The sequence below is a fragment of the Euleptes europaea genome, chromosome 8 (genome assembly GCF_029931775.1).
Source record: "Euleptes europaea isolate rEulEur1 chromosome 8, rEulEur1.hap1, whole genome shotgun sequence".
NCBI lineage: Eukaryota > Metazoa > Chordata > Lepidosauria > Squamata > Sphaerodactylidae > Euleptes > Euleptes europaea.
In genome coordinates, this window is record NC_079319.1 from 81,211,066 (window position 1) to 81,231,293 (window position 20,228).

Here is a 20,228-nt window from a genome sequence, read left to right on the forward strand (position 1 = left end):
GGGCTGACTCACCGGCAGGGAGGGGGCGAGGGGGCAAAGTCCCCACCGGCCAGGGAAGCAGCGGCGCCTCCCGCGTGCCCCTCCAACTCCCGGCACCGCTGAGGTAAAAGCGCGAAGGGGCTGCCGCGACCCCCCAGAAAACACTTTGCGTCCCCCTTGGGGGTCGCGACCTACAGGTTTGGAACCACTGTGCTAAACGGTGACTACCCTTCTTGAACTCAGTGAGGAAAGAAAATATGACACTTTTGGAAATCAGGAAACATTAATTAAATATGGATTCATACTTGAGCAATTAATTGTTCTGGTTAACAAAAATTTCATTATCCTACACTGAGCCAAACCAAAAAAAAATCTTGTGAATTAATATTATTGTGGAAAATCAGTATCAGGATATTAACAGAGTCTGGTCTAGTTGCTGTTGCTTAGATCAGTTTCAGTTACTGTGGCTTGAGGATGTAGCCAAGTTGCTTCAGGAATCTGTTCTGGTTAATTGCATCTAAATGGAGGAGAATGCCTGGTTTGGTGAAGAAAGTACTGAATTCCTCCTCACGGGATGGGACAGGTCCGATTCTCTTGAGGGAGGCTATCATGAGGCTCCTCCTAAAGAAGCCCTTCAAGGACCCAAGGAGAAAGGAACATCAGCTGCTCCAGGAGGGACACGAGGTTGATGGAGGTGGGGGGGCAGTGGCCTCGGGTAGCACCCCTTTTCAACACTCCATCTCCATTCTCTGCCTGAGGCCTTGGCAAACCATTGTCATACACAGTAGACAATACTGAGCTAGATCAACCAATTATGTATGTGTGCTTACTCTTGCAGCCTACAATGAATATTCCTACTAAGCCCCATTGCATGGGAAAAAATTGAACACCTTGTTTTCATAACCACCATTTGAAATAAGCACTGCTTTAAATTGGAAGTAGGCAACCTTTAGTGGTAGGGGAAATGTGTGTTCAAATATAATGCCAAACTATCTTTTGGTTTCCATGCTTCCATCGCCATCCTCTGCCTAAGGCCTTGGTGAACCACTGCCATACAGAGTAGACGGTACTGAGCTAGAGGGATGAATGTACTTGTTACTACATTTTCCTGATGTATTGGGAAAAGTAAAGGCAACATTTTCATCAGACTAAATAAGCAAGATGGATTCTTTCTCTGTCCAGCCACTCATTTTTTGATTTTATGATAATACAGTAAAAATCTGTGCAATTCTGTGTATTTATTGAATTTGTCAGGCTTTGCTTCTCAAGCCAAAGTTACTGGCCCTGTTAAAAAATTCACTGGCTGCACCAGTGACTTTGATGGCCCAGGGAACAATGCTTATTGTAGCATGATGGAAAAACCTGTGGTTTTCTTTCTGTCCTCCAGCTGAGATTGGTATGCTGATGCATGAGGCACAGAGAAAATACAGAAGGAAGAAAATGAAAAATAATAAACAATAAAAAGATAAATTACAGAATGCACTGACGAAGCCATCCTGATTTTATTTGACCTTGAGAAGGAATTTTGTATTTGCAGTGAAAGTATGTGAAATATGTCCTGTAAATACTCTACACCCATGCCTCAGTGCTTTTATTGTTTGGTATGATTAGACCTATTTAAAATATACAATGAATCTAGTAGCTGTTCCTAAAGACAATGATGGCCAGGGCAAATCTGGGATGATAAGGAAAGTGGATTTACAGGACACAGGCTGAACATTAGCTGATCTGGATGTTTACCCAAAGATGAAACATTTTAAGGGGTTCTGCAGTAAAGGCACAAACGATAACATGCAGTCCAACATTTCACAGTTGAAAACAGAGACATGCTTGTAACATCCCAATTCTCCTGTGAAGGGTTACTGCCCAAATCCTACCTCATGATACACTGATGAAGACTCTACCCTTTCTCCTATATCCATAAAATGGGTTGGTTCTTTGTAATGGTTTTATGATCCATTATTAAAATGAGGCTCACCAGCAGAAATGGCAAACTATGTTCTACATAGCACCTTAATATTCATGCATGGGTAATTTAAATTAGGGGTGGGGGTGGGGGTCTTACTGGCAGTAGGGAGGCCAAGTCTGACATCTAAGCAACATCACCAGTGATATGGTAACATCACTTCCAGCACATGCTGGAAGTGATGTCTTTGTGTCGCTAGTGACGTGGGGACACTCAGGTATGTGGACAAAAACTCTATGGTTACAGCTGTTTTTGCCCAAATGACAGCATTCCATGTTGCTGGTGATGCGATTACATCACTTCGGGTGTCTGCTGGAAAAGACGTCACAAAGTCACTGGCAAACGTTGCTGAGATGATGGGCTAGGCCTCCCCCGTTGCTGATAAATCCCCCCACTAACCAGTTGATTGGTGCTGGATTCCCTGCCCCCTCAGTGGGAGTTTAGCAACCATGTTTTATATGCATGTTTTTAGAAACAGGATTCATACACCCACTGCAGCTCAATCCAGATAAGTCTGAAGTGCAGCTGGTTAATTAAAAAACAAAACTGCTTGAGGCGTTCAGTCCAGCAGAGGTTTGAACTCCCTGTGAAGGAGCAGATTCATAGCTTGAGAGTACTGCTGGATCCTGGTTTATGGTTGGAGGCCCAGGTCTCCTCCATGACATTTATCAGCTTCGGCTATATGCCAGTGACGACCATTCCCCAAAAAGTGTGATCTGCCCACAGTGATCCATGCTCTGATTACATCCAGGTTAGGTTACTGTAACATGGATAATCTTTTAACACCAGTTTTTATAGTATGCTTTTTCTTTTTTGGCTGTGAACTCACAGTTGACTTATGACAACTCCTCATGGGGGCTTCAAGGCAAAAGATGAGCAGAAGTGATTTGCCATGGTCTTCCTTAGCATAGCAACCCTTGTTGGTCTCTCATCAAATACATAAGACAGTTGCAACCTGACTGTATATAATTATAATACTACTACTACTAATAATAATAATAATAATAATTATTATTATTAGTAGTAATAGTAGTAGAAGAAGAAGAAAAGCAATTCACCTAGATATTGAATGAGATTGAAAATAGAAAATGAACTAAACCCTAGTCTCACATACCTGCAAAATCTACTTTCTATTGCATCATCACCTGTGAATTTAATGACGAGTGACCTTTTGATTATAGAATCTGTACCTGAAAATGGAGCAGCAAGGGAACAAGGAGAGGATCTTGAATGCTTTCCTTTAGCTAGCTGTGACACTTCCTTCTCCTAAAGACTAAATAAAATCTGGGCCTTTCCTAGAAGTAGCATAAGGCCCTCTTGATTGGGCTGGCTTTCAATGCTTGGTATGGGAATATTGCTTTTCACATATCACTATACACACACACAAACAAACACATGCACTTACCTACTTAAATGATATTGCTTAAACAGCCAAAAGGCCACAAGCAGCATCACACTAATATAATCCCCCAAATTAATCCTTTTACATGTAATTACCACCTGCAAAAATGTAGCCACAAATGATGTAATTCTTTTATCTTTGCCAAATAACAACCCTTTAATTAAGCTTTGTGGGGAGAGATAAAATTTATAAAATAAAAGTTGCCTGTAATATTTCCACCTCAAATCATCCCAATGACAGCAGATAACAAAATATGTATATGACTCTGTATAGTCATCCCAACATATGCAGCTTTTATATGGTTTTATCTTTGAGAATCAAGTTATTTAGAAATAAACATCAAGTATCCATTTTTTAGAATGAAAAGATACTATCCCTATGCATTATCTCATTTTGCATTTGAATGCCTAGAAGTGGTCCTGGTAGCTGCTGCTCTCTGATTATGAAGTTGCCAAAGGCTTAGCAATGTTTGCACCAGTGCTGCAAGATCTGTTATCATGGGTGGCTTAGGCTGGTAGGAAGCTTCTCTGTGTGAAATGTGAAAAGGACAGGCTAAAATCCAAGTAAAAGGCCATTATAATGTCTCAAATTCCTCCACTAGCACATGCCTTAGAATTGTTGTCCTTAAAATTGATATAATTATGCTTTTTAAAGAAAGGGGATCATAGGCAACACCGGAAAATCTAAAAGCTCTTCAATATAGTCAGGAATTAAATATGTAAACAGAAATACTGCTTTATACAAGAAATTCAAACAACTGATTTATATGTAAAATCTTTGTGATTGTGTGCTTCCACTTACACAATGGTTTTTCCAATATGCTCAAATGCCTTCTCCACAAATTCACGGACACTGTGGACTTCCCCAGTAGCTATCACAAAGTCTTCTGGTTCATCTACTTGCAACATCAGCCACATAGCCTGAAGAAAGAAGATAATACACATTTTGATTGTACGAATCTGTTCAAAGTACTCTTTGGTAATGATATTGTATTACTACAGGTTTTTTAAAAAAATCCTGATAATAGGACCACACTCCTAGGAAAATTAGCACAACTCCAAAGAAGCACCAACCTTTAAAGACAGAAATAATAACATACAACCTAAAATTTCTAGTTTCCTATATCCAGAACTTTATGTAAGTCCCCTACCCAACAAGTGAAAACACACACACACACACACACACACACACACACACACACACACACACACACAGTGTCAATGTAATAAGTCCAAATTTAATGTCAGCGCAAAAGCAATAGCACTGAAGGGCTGATTTTATTTATTTATTATGTTCAAAAGTATGTACAACTGTGCAGCTGTGATAAATAGTGGTATTCCTTCTTGTCCTGGAGCTGGCAAAAATGTCCAGGCCTGGAGTAAAGCAGGTACAGCACTTGCCCTTGGACAGACATATTTTAAGGCAGTGCTTTCTAAAGGCTTTTGAAATCAGAACAAATTAATGTTTGCCAGAGTGCAACAACAAAAATAACCTAAGCACATTTCCATATTTAAATTGCCTTATATTAGACAGTATTCATTACTTCTTTTTTTGAAATTTTTTATTAATTTTTTACAAAAAACATATGACACAAAAACAACTAAAAAAGAAACACACACACACAATACATTTTTAACGCCCAAACCTACAGCCCATTCCTGAGGTTGGGGGCCAAACCGCCTTAGGAGATGATGTGAGCCCTATGCTGGGGTCTGTGCCACTTGTGCAGTGCAAACTGCATGGATGCCGGTGTAGTGCCACTTGTGTCGGTCCCTGTGATCTGCGGTGGCTGTGCGGTCCTTGGATGCCGGGGCGCCCTCCTGCCAGCATTCTCCCAGCGCAAGTCCCTGCACCGATGTCCCGGGAGGTGTTCCCAGGGTATTCCAGGGGGTGGAGTGGGTGGGGACTTTCGGAAGGCCGGACGCTGGCCGGCCAGGGTGACTGGGCTCTTCCCGCCCACTCTCTTCTCCACCCATCAGCTGAAAGACAGGGAAGAGAGCAGGGACCATCGGAAGGCTGGACACTGGCTGGCCAAGGCGACCGGGCTCTTCCCCACCCGCCAGCGGCGACCATGCATTTCGTGTATAAGACGACCTCCAATTTTTTACTAAATTTTTAAAGAAAAAACATTGTCTTATACACGGAAAAATATGATATGTTGGTTACTGGAGCATATAAAATAATTTCAGGAGAAAACCAGATTGCGTTTCATAGATTACAGCAAAGCTTTTGACTGTGTGGATCACGAAAAGCTATGGCTGGTTTTAAAGGAAATGGATGTGCCACAACATCTGATCGTTTTGATGCACAACCTGAACTCTGGACAAGAGGCCACGTTTAGGACAGAATATGGAGAAACAGAATGGGTTCCAATTGGCAAAGGTGTTAGACAATGATGTATTTTATCTCCCTATCTCTTCAATCTATATGCAGAACATATCATTAGGAAAACTGGATTAGATTTAGATGAAGGAGGAAAGTAAAGTAGTACTTAGACTGCCAAATTAGGATCTGGGAGACCCAAACTGAAATCTCCATTCTGCCATGGAAACTTGCTGGCTGACTCTCAGCCTAACCTACATCAAAGGTTAATATAACAGGCTAATATCTAATGTAAGACTGCAATCTGGAGGAGGGAAGAATAATGCAAGCTGGTTGGCTCCTGCCGGAGCGGGAGCAAACACGCCGGCATTTGGGAACCACGGAGCTCCACTGGCCCCCACCGTCAGCGCAGCCACCCTGGAAACTAAATCCTGGAAGAGAACAGCTGTGTCGGCCTGGGGGAGGCGTTCCTAGGGGGCAGCTGCCTTTAGGCAGCTTCCTAACCCCATTCGCCCTGGGAATGCCCCTTTGAGCGGTGGCGGGGCTGCGCCATTTCTTTTGGTGATGCAGCCTCGCTGTTTTCAATGGAGCATTTCCCCCATTTTTCATTTTTAAAACCCCTTTTTCTCCCCTCTGTGGTGTCCGGGAAGCCTCTGAGAGGAGGTGCGGCACCGCTGCACCTGGCTGCCATGGATCTATCCCCCCTTTAGGAATGGGCTGTAAATCAATCAAATGCATATTAAGCTACTTAAGCTGTCACTAGTTGGTTAAGAACCACAGCAAATATATGTTTATAATGAGAAAATTCAAATACCCATGTAAGATTTTTCTTTTAAAGAAGAAATTACAATCATCACTCACTTTCCCCCATCACGTTTTAATTGGCGGCAAAATTGCATTTCTGGGCCACATACTACAGACAGACCATTGCTATGCAGAGATTTCAATGCTAAATAGTAAGGCAGATGAAGGGTGAAGAGGGCAAGTCCCGAACAACAAATGTCCTCAACATTCCTCACTGGGTAAGCAGCTAAGCAAGGAATAGAATTTGGGGGTTTTGACTCCCAGTTTAGTGCTCAATCAGCTAGACCACACTGCTGTCCTGAAATGATATCTGGAAAAGAACTTATCACTGTAAGTCAATCCAAAATGAATAAAATACTTTAATCCCTTGGTGAAAAAAACAGGGAGCTACCTGTAAGGCTGAGCCCTTGTTCAATAAATAGTCTGCACACAAACACAATAATTCAGACCCTCTCCATATGGTATAAAGGAACTGCTATCTTGTAGGGTGATCACAATGCTATTTGCACTGACCTCTTCACATTGCATTTAAAGAAAACAACTTTAGTAGGTCCCCAGATGCTGGTGAATACTCTGCAAATCAGATTAATAAAAGCTCGGGGACAGCTCAATTTCTTTTCGTAAAAAGTTCAAGTTCTTCCCCTCTCCCAGTAGTGTGTAGAATGAAGGCATTCTACAAAACTACTGAGTTTACAAGACATTTTTGTAGCCAAACATGTAGTCAAAAGTTTCATTAATGTGCTCTTTTCCCATACCTGTATCTTACAACTTTGGCTAAGCAATAGTTGTGTAAGCACATGAAGGCTATTTTTTGATTTGCATTTTGCTATCACAGTTATGATATGTTAGCCTCTTGGTGTTGGGACATAGATACTTTTTTTCTTCATATTATTATTTTACACCCCAAAGCATTCCAGCATAACTGTGCAATTAAACCCTTTTCTGAAAGGGTGTCTTAATTCCAAGATCTTGTGATGTCTGTTTGCTTCAGGAAGTCATAATTCATCACCTTCACACAGATCTTTCCTTCTTAAAGGCACAAATGGTTGAATAAGGGAAAAATGATTTTACAATGTGTCTGTTCCAGGGCCAACACTCTTCTCCACTGGCTCTCCCAATCAACCTACTGTGTACTGTAAGGATTGCCTATACGGTGATTAATTGCAGATGCACTGATGTTTCCAAGGCCAGAGATTCTAACATATGGTGGCTAATATCTTGGGTGCAGTGGAAATAATAGGCTGATATTAATGTCAACAGGACTACAGCACAATTAATTTTGTTTTTAAAAAAGTAAGTAAATAGGGAAATATTGCAGACATGCAGCATATAAGAAGTTTGAATGACACAAATAAACTAAGCTAAAGGGAATTAGTACAGTTATATCAATGAATTGTGGTACTGGTAAGATCAGAACCAAGACTTATGCAGATATTATCAGGCATCCTTCTGCACTTTAGAACTACTCCTAATTGCTATTTTAAACGAAAAGTTCAAACAAAGGTGTTTAGAGTATTTTCAACTATAATCTCCACAACAATCACATTTCCAATGGTTAGTGTAATCATTCCATTACTTTCTCTTAAGACTGCCAGGCCTCCTGCTACGGTGGGAGGGCTCCTGCCAGTAGCCCTAGTTGCCTGCTGCTGCTCTGAGCAGTGGTGGGAGGAAGAAAAAAAAAGTGATGTCAGCTGGGTTGCTATGTCCCTATTCAGTCCAGGGTCTCTTGTTCTGAACTTGTGAATGAACTCCAGTTCAGCAATCTCACGTTGTAATCTCCCCTTGAAGCTTCTCTGTTTGAGGACTGCCACACTTAAGCCAGTATCTCCTGCTGGTTTTTGAGTGTTGTGGTTTTTAATGTTGGATTTACGTCAGATTTATTCTTTTGCATAGAGACTGGCCTATTTGTCTAGGGTTGCCAGGTCCCTCTTTGCCACTGGCGGGAGGTTTTTGGGGCGGAGCCTGAGGAAGGCGGGGTTTGGGGAGGGGAGGGACTTCAATGCCATGGAGTCCAATTGCCAAATCGGCCATTTTCTCCAAGTGAACTGATCTCTATCGGCTGGAGATCAGTTGTAATAACAGGAGATCTCCAGTGAGTACCTAGAGGTTGGCAACCCTATTTTTGTCTGATGTAAAGAGTGGTAGGGCATTGCTGGTATTTGATGGCATATATAACCTTGGAAGATAAACAAGTGAATAAATCTGAATTCTATACACTTGGCCAGATGTGCTACCATCTGCTACATTAGAAGGGAGATTTAAGAAGATCCCCAGGGTGGAGAGACTTTGCCCATGTAACACAGGGGAGCTGGAAACCATTGAGCATGTATTTTTTAGATGTCCCCTCTACAAGTCAACCGCTTCAATATTATCGACCCTTTGATTAGGGAAATGGGCTCTGGTGATGAGGGTGAATGGACCAAAAGGTTTCTGCTGGGAGACCAATCACCACCCAGGTTGCAGAATATTGTGCAGTAGCAATGAAGCTACATCGCCTTAATGTACATCCTTAATCTGTGGAAATGTAAAATTGGGAGATTCCTAATTTTGTTGGCCTTGGTTGTAAACATCTACTCTGTATGGTCAGTTTCTGTTTTACCTGTTTTATCTGGCGTACTAGCTGCAAATAAAATTTATTTGGTTCTTGTAGGTTATCCGGGCTGTGTGACCGTGGTCTTGGTATTTTCTTTCCTGACATTTCGCCAGCAGCTGTGGCAGGCAACTTCAGAGGAGTACCGTATATACCCGTGTATAAGCCGACCAGCGTATAAGCCGAGGTGCCTAATTTCTCCCCCAAAATGGGGAAAAATTAGGCACCCGCGTATAAGCCGAGGGTATAAGCCGCTCCAGGCCCGGTGAAGGAGGCGGCGGCGGGCAATGGCGGCGGTGGTAAGTTCCCCCCTCCCTCCTCCCTCCTCTACCATACTGACCCGTGTATAAGCCGAGGACGGCTTTTTCAGCCCTTTTTCAGCCAAGATAATGTGCTAATATGCTAATAATTATCTTGATACTTACAGGACAATGATTAGCACATTACCTTTGATACTTTTTGCAGGACAATGATTCAGCTCAAACCCAACCCCTTTCTGACTATATATTACTCTTCCTACACACTTGACACTGAGAGACACTGTCCTGCAGTGTGACTCCTTTGAAGATGCCTGCCAAAGCTGCTGGCGAAACGTCAGGAAAGAAAATACCAAGACCACGGTCACACAGCCAGGATAACCTACAAGAACCAATGAACTCTGACCGTGAAAGCCTTCGACAAAATATATTTATTTATTATTATTATAAATCTGAGATGGTATTGCTGGTCTTGTTAGATCCAGTGATTGTGTTGTCAGAGTGAATATGGGGGCAGAGTTGGCATCTTGGTTTGTTGCAAGCCTTGGTCCAATAGTCCATGTCCATGTTAGAAAGAACATTGTTGTGGGTGAGAAGCTGATTATGGTTAGGAAGTTGTCTGTGGGCAAGAAAAGGTTTACCTCCCTACAATTAAAATGTCAAGAAGTTGTTCCCACCCTTCCTAGACAATATATAAAGCTCTTGATTCACCAATTTCAAAATTTTGCTATACTGATTTCAGGTTCAGAACAAGGGGGGGAGGAATATTGCTGTTCTAGATTTATTTGCCATTACTAAATGGCTTACTGGTTTTAACAGAGAGGAAAATCTTTGTTTAAACTTCCACTGAGCATAATTAATGGTTATTGACTTGCAAATGAAGAACAGGTGACACTCTGAATTGGAAGATAAATGATCCTGTGTTCTTCTGTGATAATGGCTTAGTAAGTGCTACAAAACCACAGCCTAGTTCATCCCATCATAATGCCAGATCATGTCCAGAACACAAAGGCCTCTGTGTGATAGGTATTCAGCAATTCACCTCTTTATACAGCTGTACAATGATTTGGTCCATTTATTCTTTGATGGGGCTGCACAACTGAGGCAAAAGTTCAGCCGTTCTCACCTTCCTGTTCACATGCTGAACCCCATGACCCGTGACATGGCCGGGTCTCCATCTGCGATAAAATCACTGCATGTCTTGGGCTATCATGAGGTCACATATTTTAGGAATTTTTGAGAGCTAAAAGAAGAGCCACAGTTTTCTTGAATTTCTTGGCAGGATGATCTGATGGGGTGACAGATATTTGCTTATTACTGTATTTTTTTTTCTTTGCCAATCAGTTGTTTAGTTACCGGATGTGAATGACGTACCTTTGCTACTTCCTAAAACAGAAAAATAAACCCAGTTACAGAAATTAAAATGGTCTCAATCTTTAATAATTACTTTTTTTTAATGGTCTGAGCTTTCTGGAGGTTCCAAATCTGTGACGTACCAAGGATTTTCCAAGGATGCACAAATACTTTAAGAGCACAAAGTTAATAATCAATTTTTTCATCTGTGAATTCAGGAAAAGTTCCTGTAGCAACTCACATCAACGTTTAATATGATGCTGACTGCATACTTGATTAGAGTTACTTTCATGATACGACTGGGAGTGTTGCAAACGAGGTAATTAGAATTGCCTTTATAAACTATAAAATTCTTTTACTACATCAGGACTGATGAGTGCAAGCAATAATTCCAAACTTCCTAAGACTTGGTTTGCAAACAAACAGGGGGGTGAGAACAGTGTTCACTATTGTCCTAATGTAACATCACAGAAGAGGATATTATGACAAGGATATTATTCTGGTATTGCAGAGAAGTTTTGACAGCTCCAATGTTTTGAAATTGGGTGTAAGCCAATACTGATGCAGGCCAACACCCTTTCAGCAATAGCTTACTCTCTGTTGCTCACACCTGGATTAGTGAAGGAAGTGAAGGAAAAACTTGAATTGGATCATTGTAGTTCCAACCATACTAATTTTATGCATGCTCTCACACAGTGTCTGTCTTGAGAATGTGAAGCAATTATAGTTGGGCCTCACCATTTCAGTAATCCAACCCAAAAGTACTTATTAACTGTGTTGTCACCCATGAGTTACGTGTCTTGTTAATCATAGTTGAATTTAACTACATGATTTGGTGCCTTTCTTGAACAGGTTATTCAAGTGGTTTTGGTAGCAAGACCACTGCAATGTTGGATCGTGTCCTAAGTAGGGGACACTTATTTAAAGGGAAAAAATCTAAATTTGAAAGGATGCATAATACTTAACCAGGGTAGAAAATTATTTGTTGAAATTATGAAGGGTAAATTTTTTATTGAAAAAAGCTGATAGGAAGAAAGTAGATTCTTTTGAAATGTGATGTTAGAGGAGAGTGTGGACTGCCCAAAAAACAAAAACAAATCAGTGGGTTATAGATCAAATCAAGCCTGAGCTGACCCTAGAAGCTAAAATGACTAAACTGAGGCTATCGTATTTTGGTCACATTATGAGAAGACAAGAGTCACTGAAAAAGACAGTCATGCTAGGAAAAGTTGAGGGCAGCAGGAAAAGAGGAAGACCCAACATGAGATGGATTGACTCAATAAAGGAAGCAACAGCCCTCCATTTGCAAGATCTGAGCAAGGCTGTAAAAGACACGATATTTTGAAGGACTTTGATTCATAGGGTCGCCGTGAGTCAGAAGCGACTTGACAGCACGTAACACACACACACACAAAATTTTTATAAGCCATGAGGCAGAAATAATTAATAATGTACCATGAACACACATCTATAATCATTTGGGTATATTTTGTTGTGATTGATCTATTCAAATTTTGAGAACACTCATATAATATCCTTCAGTCCAACAACGGACGGAAAATAAAATTAAAAATACAAAGTGAAGCAATTTATATTAAAAACCCTACGCTATTCCCACCAAGCTAGCCTGTAATATGTGCACTTATTTTTTCAAAAGCCAAACACTAAAATACCCTAGATTCCTCTGCAGTGTCAATTTCTACATTGTATTGAGTTGCCTTACATTGTCCCTTCAGGCAACAAGTGCTGGAGAATAATTCTTTTTGTGATTTCGAATAACCTGTTATACATGCAAATATATTACACAAAAGGTGGTAAGAAATTGGGGTGTGGTATAAGCATCCTTTCTTGACCTGGATGGCCTAGCCTAGCCTGATCTCATCAGATCTCAGAAGCTAAGTAGGGTCAGCCCTGGCTAGTACTTGAATGGGAGACCTCTAAGGAATACCAGGGCCATGATGCAGAGGCAGGCAATGGCAAACCACCTCTGAATGCCTCTTGCCTTGAAAACCCTACAGGGCTGCGTCACCATAAGTCAGCTGTGACTTGACAGCAAAATAAATAAAAATAAACATGCTGCAGAAACAGCCATGCTAAATTTTACATGGTATATTGATAAATTCATGGAGTACCAGTTTATGCATCAAATCAACTGTTGTTTTAATTGTCTGACAAATTAATCAATGATATTGCTATAGGGTTACCAACCTCCAGGTAATAGCTGGAGATCTCCTGCTATTACAACTGATCTTCAGCCAATAGAGATCAATTTCCCTGGAGAAAAGGGCCATTTTGGCCATTGGACTCTATGGCATTGAAGTCCCTCTCCTCGCAAAACCCTGCCCTCCTCAGGCTCTGCCCCCAAAAATCTCCAGGTATTTCCCAACCCAGCACTGGCAACCCTATATAACTATGTTCACAAAGTTTTTCAGGTTTTAGATGAATATTTGTGTGTTCCTTTCAGCTTTCCTTCTCCAACAGTGTGCCACCTCAGTCTGAAGCCACTCATACCACCCATATGCTACTGGTGGCACTGACACTGTACTCCTGGAGAGCTGTGTCAAGGGTACACCATTGATTTATAGAGGTGAGTGCCTCCCAAAGGAATAAAAGATTGATTTTGCTACAAAGCACAATACCCGTAATACCTTTTATTACGACCAACCAAAATGACACAAAATGATGTGCAATCTTTTGAGCTTACCAGAACTCAGGAGAGGCCATCGGCCAGTGGTAGAGAACGTGCTTGGCATGAGGAACATCCCAGGTTCAATCTCCAGCACCTCCAGTTAAAACGATCAGGCAGCAGGTGGTGTGAGTCTTTAGACTGCTACCTGAGACAATGTGGAGCGCTACTGCTGGTCTGAGAAGAAAATACTGACTTGGATGGAGGAAGGGTCTGATTCAGGATAAGGCAGCATCACATGCTTTTTATCAGGCTGATTGTTACAAAATAAAAAGGGGGATGTTTCAGGCCATGATTTTAAGGCCTGTCCTTGTTGCAGTCTTTTTATTATTATTTGCCAGCCTCTCAAATAATAGGAATTATGGCCTTTGGCAGGCCTGGGAGGAAAAACAAACCAACCTGATACCTGACAATATAATTCTCTTGTAATTTGTACAGTACTTGAGTCCTAGGGGGTAAATAAATAAATGCTGATAGGGTCCACCTATTTTATAATAGTATCTGGTAAGTAATTGAGACAATAGAAAAGTGTTTGAAAACACAAATACTAGATCTAGATAAACTTTAAAAGACAAATGCTAAGAACCTTTGAATATATCCTAAAATTTTCATAATTCCTCTCCGGTGAATGCACAATGCTTTTACTATGTTGTCAAACGCTAATTTAGTGTTGTCATTTTTTTCCTTGTATCAGTGAGTGTCAAAATACTGTTCTTTCAATACATAAAAGTATTTGTATAAGGCTTTATTACTGATCTTTAGGTATTTGCCACAGGCAAAATGAAACAAAAAACCTGCTTGTTGGGAAATCTCACTAACAACAGAACTTTATATTAACCTTTAAATATATCACTCTTTAAAAACTGGAATGTTTTTCAAAGTCCAGATCATGTTATCCCATTCTTGAATAAAATCTGTCATTTAAAATGTGCCAAGTGCTTTAGTATTTCTATTTTGTTTGTCCTTTCACAAATCCCTGGAAATCTAGTCTTTCAATTCCCTATACATAATGAATCAGAGGCTGAGAAAAATGACTTCCCTAAGGAAATCCACACTTGTGAATATTTGAATGTCAGTCTCCCCGTCCAGCATTATTTATTTAAAACATTTTACCCCACCTTTCCACAAGCCCAGGTGGCTAACAGCCCATTTCTGTGTGTGTGTGTGGGGGGGGGAAGCGAACCATGGCAGCCAGGACGGTGCAGCTGAGAAGCCTCCTCAGAGTCTTCCGGTCACTGGGGAGGGGGGAAAAGTTTTTTTTTACGATATAAAAATAGGGAAAAAAGGCTTTTCCCCCCATAGGGGAAGCGGGCCTATGCCACGAAAAAAGGTGGCGCAGGCCCGCCAGTGTCTCGGGAGGCGTTCCTGGGTTTGGAAGCTGCATAAAGGCAGCTCCGCCCCTTGGAATGCCCCTGGGACACTGGCGCGGGGACTTTCACTGGGAGAATGCCGGCGGCGGGGGGTGGTGGTGGTGGTGGTGTGCGGCATAATGGCCCCACACTGCCGTCTGTGCCAGTTCGCACAGCGCAAGTGGCACGAATACCAGTGTAGGGGTCACGCCTCCTCCTACGGCGATTTGGCCCCCAAGCCTCAAGAATGGGCTGTAACAAATCATATTGCAAAAATGAAAATGATCCCAGAAAGGATTCAGAGTCCCCAAAGAGTAAAACTAGTTGAAGAGTTCTCTCTGCTTTCATTCGGAGCCTGTCATAGTTTTATAGGAGCAAAATGTTTGCCTTTCCTGGTTCTGTTGGCTGCATCTGCTTCCTCTGGATCTTTCCATCTTCCTTCTCTGAGGAAGAAAGAGGCATCTCAGAACCAACCCAATAGTGGTCGGAGAAAATCCTTTAAAACTGTCTTATTTTCGTTTAAAGGCCATAGGAGCTATCTTAAGTCACTGAGAGGGGAAAAAAACCCTACAAAAATTCTTTTTAAAGTAGGTTCCTTTACTATGAGAATCCTGCTGCTTGTAGTTGAGATAGGTTTGGCCTGAGCATTTGGAGAGAATCCTTCCTGTGTCCAAGGGGAGGGCTGTTCACACTCAGCAGATTGCAAAATGTCCACCGAGAACAGAAGGAAAACCAATTATGAATTACAAAATCAAGCTGAAAAAAGCAGATGTAAGATTTTAAAAACTGTGACTGATAAGGAAAATCAACTGGTAATCTTACTGAAATATTCATTCCTGAGTCAAGGAAATAAGACGTGTATTTACTAACATTATGATTTTACAACTTTCAAAAAATAAAGTGTTCTAACAAGACCCTAGCCTCTGGCACTTTCTAAAAGACAGATCTTTTAAGCAGTGACCTTCTTCCTTGAAGAATTAATTTTCCTCTCCTGTATACAAATGAAGCTCCAAAAATCCAGTTTAAAAAGGAAGCCACCCTAAGTAACAGGTTTAATCACTGCAAGAGTGAAGGGTGGTACCTAGAATGTGGTCAAGCTGAGACAGACACAGGAATGAATGCCGGGAAGTGTGTAGTCAAACCCATGTTCTGTTACAAAGAACCTGAGTAGACATTCAACTGAACTGTTGGTTTGTTGCTCTAACAACTTAATCCTTTTAAAATTATTAATCACACATGACTTATTGATCACTCTGATGCAACTGGCTAGAAAATCTGTTGGCATCAGATGAAGATGCTTATACACTTCCGTCTTTTTGTGTGTGAAGAAAACAGGATTAGTCATGCACCTTGCTTTTTTTTTTTTAAGTTAACATCTCAATATAAACCAGGAAAGTTATGGTAGAACGAAAACAGAGCAGCCATGTGCAGTATCAATTGAATGTATATGGGCGTTCTACCAGCATTTGTGTGCATGTGTGTTTGATTTAAAATAAAGACATAGACTGTTAATGGAAATGACAGGTATATGGGACAGAGGAAAGTAAGAAAAATATTAAAACTAAATAGGATAAAAGTACAATATTGCTGGACATTCATCCAGAAGCATTCAGCTTTGGTTCTATTCTCTCCCTTGATAGCCTTTCTCCTACTATGTAAAGGCTTCTCTACTATCCCCAGTTCTTTCTGGCTCCAATTTAGCCCCCAGACCCATCAATTTTCTGTAGCACTTCTATAAGGAGCACACATATGAGGGCTTCTTAATTAATTTGTAGTTTTCTTGAACTGTTCAGCTTAATGAGTTTGTGAACAGCACAGAATATTAAGGCATACTGTTCAGATAGAATGCATTGTGCATGAATATTGACAAAGTTGGGTCAAGGAAGAAAGCTATGTGAAAATAAAATGTAAATGCAAGATTTTTTCTGTCATCGTTGTAGTGAATTATAATGCTGTTCTTAGTATCATAGGTGAAAATGTCCTTAAAGTTTAATCCCAGAAACGGTGGGGTGGGGGCTGGCAATTGGCAGGAGATAGGGGAAACAGGAGCTTATAGGCAAATCGGCATTCCCACCTCAATGATGTCACTTCTGATTTGACATGGAAATGACAACATCACACTGGAGGGGTGCTCTACCATTCTCACCCAGAACTCTATGGTTTAATTGGAGGCAGCAGTGGGTATAGGACTACATGGTGCATCCCACTCTGTCTCGAGGGGTCATTGTTCCCACAGTAGTAACATTTGGGGGGGGGGAGGTGCAACAAGATGCAGAATTTAATATATTTAAAATATTTAAATCTTACCCTTGTCCTGTTCAATGGGACTCAACAAATGAAGGGCAAGACACGTGTTCTATGAAATCTTTCCAAGTAATTGTGTTACATGTTAGAGATTTTTCATCTGTAAATGCAAAGTATAGCTTGAGCTCTTACTATCAGCGCAATCCACAAGGGGGGGACCAAAGGGTCACTTACGACAGCGCCAGGGAGTGACTCAGCAGCAATGCATGTCTGGCACAGGGGCTTGGACTGGCACCAAAGGGGGCATGCCTGGGAGTGGGGCTAGTATTAGTCAGCTCCCTGAGCCCTTTCGGCATGGAGACATCCACACTTGCCACAGCGAACTTATGCCGGCAAAAACATTGGCGCAGCCCACTGATCTGCATACAGCGGTTCCATGGGGGTTGGGGGAACATCCCTATTGGATTGCTGCCTGAGGCACAGCAAGCTGCTTAGCAGGCGGCTCAGTTGTGCCATCCCCGGCCATGGCACAGCTACCCACCGGATTGCATAGCCAAAGTACTAAAGATGACTCCCCCATACTTTAACATTTTACTACAGGAAAAAACAAACAAACATTGACATTTAGGTGACAGAATCAACTTAGAACATTTATGTCTAGCTGGGTAATCCCTTGGTACCCATTCTGCAAAACAAAAAACCCCCCTGTAAATCACTTACATTTGCCATGTTTCCTTGATTGTACAATCATAGAATCATAGAGTTGGAAGGGATCACCAGGGTCATCTTGTCAACCCCCTGCAAGTTGCTGGAAATTCTGAACTACCTCCCCCCATACCCAGTGACCCCTACTCCATGCCTAGAAGATGGCCAAAATGCCCTCCCTCTCATGAACTGCATAAGGTCATAGAATCAGCATTGCTGACAGATGGCCATCCAGCCTCTGCTTAAAAACCTCCAGGGAAGGAGCACTTACCACCTCCCAAAGAAGCATGTTCCACTGAGGAACTGCTCTAACTGTTAGAAAATTCTTCCTAATATCTAGACGGAAACTCTTTTGATTTAATTTTAACCTGTTGGTTCTGGTCCGACCTTCTGGGGCAACAGAAAAAAACTCGGCACCATCCTCTATATGACAGCCCTTCAAGTACTTGAAGATGGCTATCATAGCCCCTCTCAGTCTTCTTCTCTTCAGGCTAAACTTACCCAGCTCCTTCAAGCTTTCCTCATAGGACTTGGTCTCCAGACCCCTCACCATCTTTGTTGCCCTCCTCTGGACATGTTCCAGCTTGTCTATATCTTTCTTAAATTGTGGTGCCCAAAACTGAACACAGTACTCTAGGTGAGGTCTAACCAGAGCACAGTAAAGTGATACCATCACTTCACGTGATCTGGACATTATACTTCTGTTGATATAGGCCAAGACCACATTTGCTTTTTTAGCTATTGCATCACACTGCTGACTCATGTTCAGTGTTTGGTCTACTAAGACCCCAAGATCCTTTTCACACACACTACTGCTAAGACAAGTTGCCCCCATAATTATGCATTTGATTTTTCCTACCTAAATGCAGAACTTTACAATTATCTCTGTTGAAATGCATTTTATTAGTTTTAGCCCAATTCTCCAGCATGTCAAGATCATCCTGTATCCTGGCTCTATCTTCTACTGTATTTGCTACTCCTCCCAATTTAGTATCATCTGCAAATTTAATAAGCATCCCCTCTATTCCTTCATCCAAATCATTTATAAAGATATTGAACAACACAGGGTCCGGGACTGATCCCTGAGGGGCTCCACTAGTCACTTTTCTCCAAGTGGATGAGGAACCATTAACAAGCACTCTTTGGGTGCGATCTGTCAAACAGTTACCTATCCACCTAACGATAATAGGATCTAAACCACATTTTCCCAATTTGTCAACAAGAATATTATGTGGAATCAGATCAATCCTTTCTAAATGCTCAAGGACTGTCTGTTTGATAATTTGTTCATAAACATTTCCCGGTATAGATGTCAAGCTGATGGATCTGTAGATACCCAGATCCTCCTTTTCCCCCTTCTTGAAGATGGGGACAACATTTGCCTGCCTCCAGTCTTCTGGCACCTCACCTGTTCTCCAATATTTCTCAAAAATAATGGGCAGAGGCTCAGAAATTATATATGCAAGTTCTTTGAGTACCCTTGGATGCAATTCATCTGGCCCTGAGGACTTTGTTTCATTTAAAGGTGTTTGTGCACTACCCCAATGCCAATCCCAGGCTGCAACTCACTTTCCTCATCATGTGTTCCGTTTATGCCAAGTTGAGCACCGCTTCCCTTGCAAGAAAAGACTAAGGAAAAGTAGGAATTGAGCAATTCTTCTCTCTCTTCATTTCCTGTTACAATTTCACTTTCTGGTCCCCACAATGGGCTTATCATGTCCTTGTTCTTACTCTTACTCAGTACATAGGGAAAGAACCCTTTTTTGTTGTGTTTAGCATCTCTCACTAGTCTAAGCTCATACTGAGCTTTAGCTTTCCTAACACTCTCCCTACAAGCACTAGTTATTTGTTTATATTCCTCTTTGGTTATAAGGCACTCCTTGCACTTCCTAAACGAGTCTTATTTCTCAACTATTTGAAAAGCTGTTTATGGAGCCACCCTGGCCTCTTTAGGCTCCTCCATTTTTTCCTTCTCATAGGAATTGTTTGTGATATTGCACCTTCAGTATTTCATTTTTAAGACACTCCCACCCTTCTTGAACTCCCTTCTCCTTAAGTATTTCTGACCATGGGATTCTACCCAGCATAAATTTAAGTTTGTAAAAATTTGCTTTCCTAAAGTCCAACCTATATGTCTGACTACGTACAGTTTTCCCTTTCCCCAAGATTGTAAATTCCAAGATTACATGGTCACTACTACCCAGGGTGCCTACTACTTTAACCTCATCAACCAGTTCTTCCCTGTTGGTGAGATCCCCTTGTTTCCCTGTTCACTTTCTGGAATAGGAAGCTGTCAGCAAGACAAGTCAGGAATTTATTGGATCTGGCATTTTTAGCCGAGTAGGACTTCCAACATATATCCGAGTAATTAAAATCTCCCATGACCACCGTGTCCCATCTGAGAACTTTGTAATCTGGTCTAGGAGTGTCTCATCCAAGTCCTCTGCCTGGTTTGGTGGTTGATAGCAGACCCCCACCATATTGTTATTATTTCTTACTCCTTTTATTTTTACCCATAGACTCTTGACTGAACTTCCATGCTCAGATTCATGTATTTCTTCATAAGTAACA

The 20,228-nt window shown here is 41.5% G+C and overlaps 1 protein-coding gene across 1 annotated transcript in view; it reads right to left on the reverse strand.

Annotated features, from left to right (window-relative positions):
- GMDS (GDP-mannose 4,6-dehydratase) overlaps positions 1–20,228 on the reverse strand; it is a 415,034-nt gene that overhangs the window by 124,200 nt on the left and 270,606 nt on the right. Inside the window, exon 8 of the mRNA XM_056854322.1 lies at positions 4,149–4,267. Coding sequence (XP_056710300.1) covers positions 4,149–4,267 — 119 coding nt within the window. The remainder of the gene's footprint in view (positions 1–4,148; positions 4,268–20,228) is intronic.